The 1,297-nt window shown below is 64.0% G+C and overlaps 1 protein-coding gene across 1 annotated transcript in view; it reads right to left on the bottom strand.

Annotated features, from left to right (window-relative positions):
- Positions 1-1,297, bottom strand: part of SLC6A3 (solute carrier family 6 member 3) — a 33,016-nt gene that overhangs the window by 24,496 nt on the left and 7,223 nt on the right. Inside the window, exon 3 of the mRNA XM_006917164.1 lies at positions 81-312. Coding sequence (XP_006917226.1) covers positions 81-312 — 232 coding nt within the window. The remainder of the gene's footprint in view (positions 1-80; positions 313-1,297) is intronic.

Genomic DNA, 1,297 nt, shown 5'->3' with positions numbered 1-1,297 from the left:
TGGGGGCCGGCTCTGCATCTTCCCCAAGCCCCACTCCGGCAGACACGGGGGCCCCGGGCCGGGTGTGGACGCCCACTTACTCGAAGTACTCGGCGGCGGGCGTGGTCTGGAAGCTGTGGTTGAGGCCGGGCCGGCCGCTGGCGTTGCCCGCGGGGTCGTCCGCGCAGCGCGCACTGTTCCACGTGTTGTTGCAGTGGGTCCAGGGCAGGGCCACCGCGAAGGACGAGAACAGGTAATGCAGAGCCCAGGCGATGATGACGTTGTAGAAGAAGCCGACGTACAGCGAGATGAGGATGACCGTGAAGCCCACGCCTGTGGACGGCACGGCACCGTCCACGGGCGCCCTCCCCGTCCCCACGGGAGACGTCGCCACCCTGTGCCCGCCGTTCACCTCCGCCCGGACACTGGGCCACGCCTGTGAGCACGGGGCGCAGAGGAGCGGAGGGTGATGCCAGACCCCACGTGGGGACCAGAGTGGGCCCCTCCCCAATCTGGCGGTGGCCACCGACGTCCACTGAGGCACTCGGAGTGTCTCTGAGGGACGTTCGGGGCCACAAAGGCCACCAGGGCCACTGAAGGCTGTCTGGGGTTCTGGTTGGAATACCTGGGGACATGCAGGGAAATCCAGGGCCACCTGGTAGAACCAGGTTGCCCACAGGCATACGGGTAACTAAGGGCCATCCATGCCTATGCACTGCCATTCAAAGCCACTCGGGATGACGCAGGATCATCCAGGCATACTTTAGGCCATCGAGGGCCACTCTGGGTCACCGTGGGAAACCTCACCCATAGTATCCAGGGACCTCAGACGCATCTGTGGCCGCCTAACTCCCCTGGCCATTTCCTGCTCAAATAAGCTCACTCCTGACTGCCCTCCCCGCCGCTAAAGGACTCTCCTGCTCACGCCTGATGATTCATGGCTCGCCAACCAACCAACGTCCTTCCTGATCTCGGCAGCTGTGTAGGGATGACAAGACTATGTAAAACTGCCTGTTATGTCACACTCGGGGCCGGGAGTCCGCCGAGCCGGTGCCAGCATCGAGAAGCGCTGCTGCCTGCTGCAGCCTCCGAGGCGCATCCGGGACCGTCGAGGGCATCCAAGACCACCCATGCCCACCAGGGCTAACCCAGGGATGCCCAGAGTCACCCAGGGCCACCCACAGCTACTCATGCCACCCCAAGGCTACCCACGGCAATCTGAGTTATCTGGGCTCATTCATAGCTACCCAGAGCCATCGAGGCCACCCGGGGACACCCAGGGACACCCAAGGCCACAAAACCTGGAGTTTGGGGTCAG

Source organism: Pteropus alecto, unplaced genomic scaffold (assembly GCF_000325575.1).
Source record: "Pteropus alecto unplaced genomic scaffold, ASM32557v1 scaffold137, whole genome shotgun sequence".
Classification (NCBI taxonomy): domain Eukaryota; kingdom Metazoa; phylum Chordata; class Mammalia; order Chiroptera; family Pteropodidae; genus Pteropus; species Pteropus alecto.
This window is presented reverse-complemented; position numbering and strand designations above follow the sequence as displayed.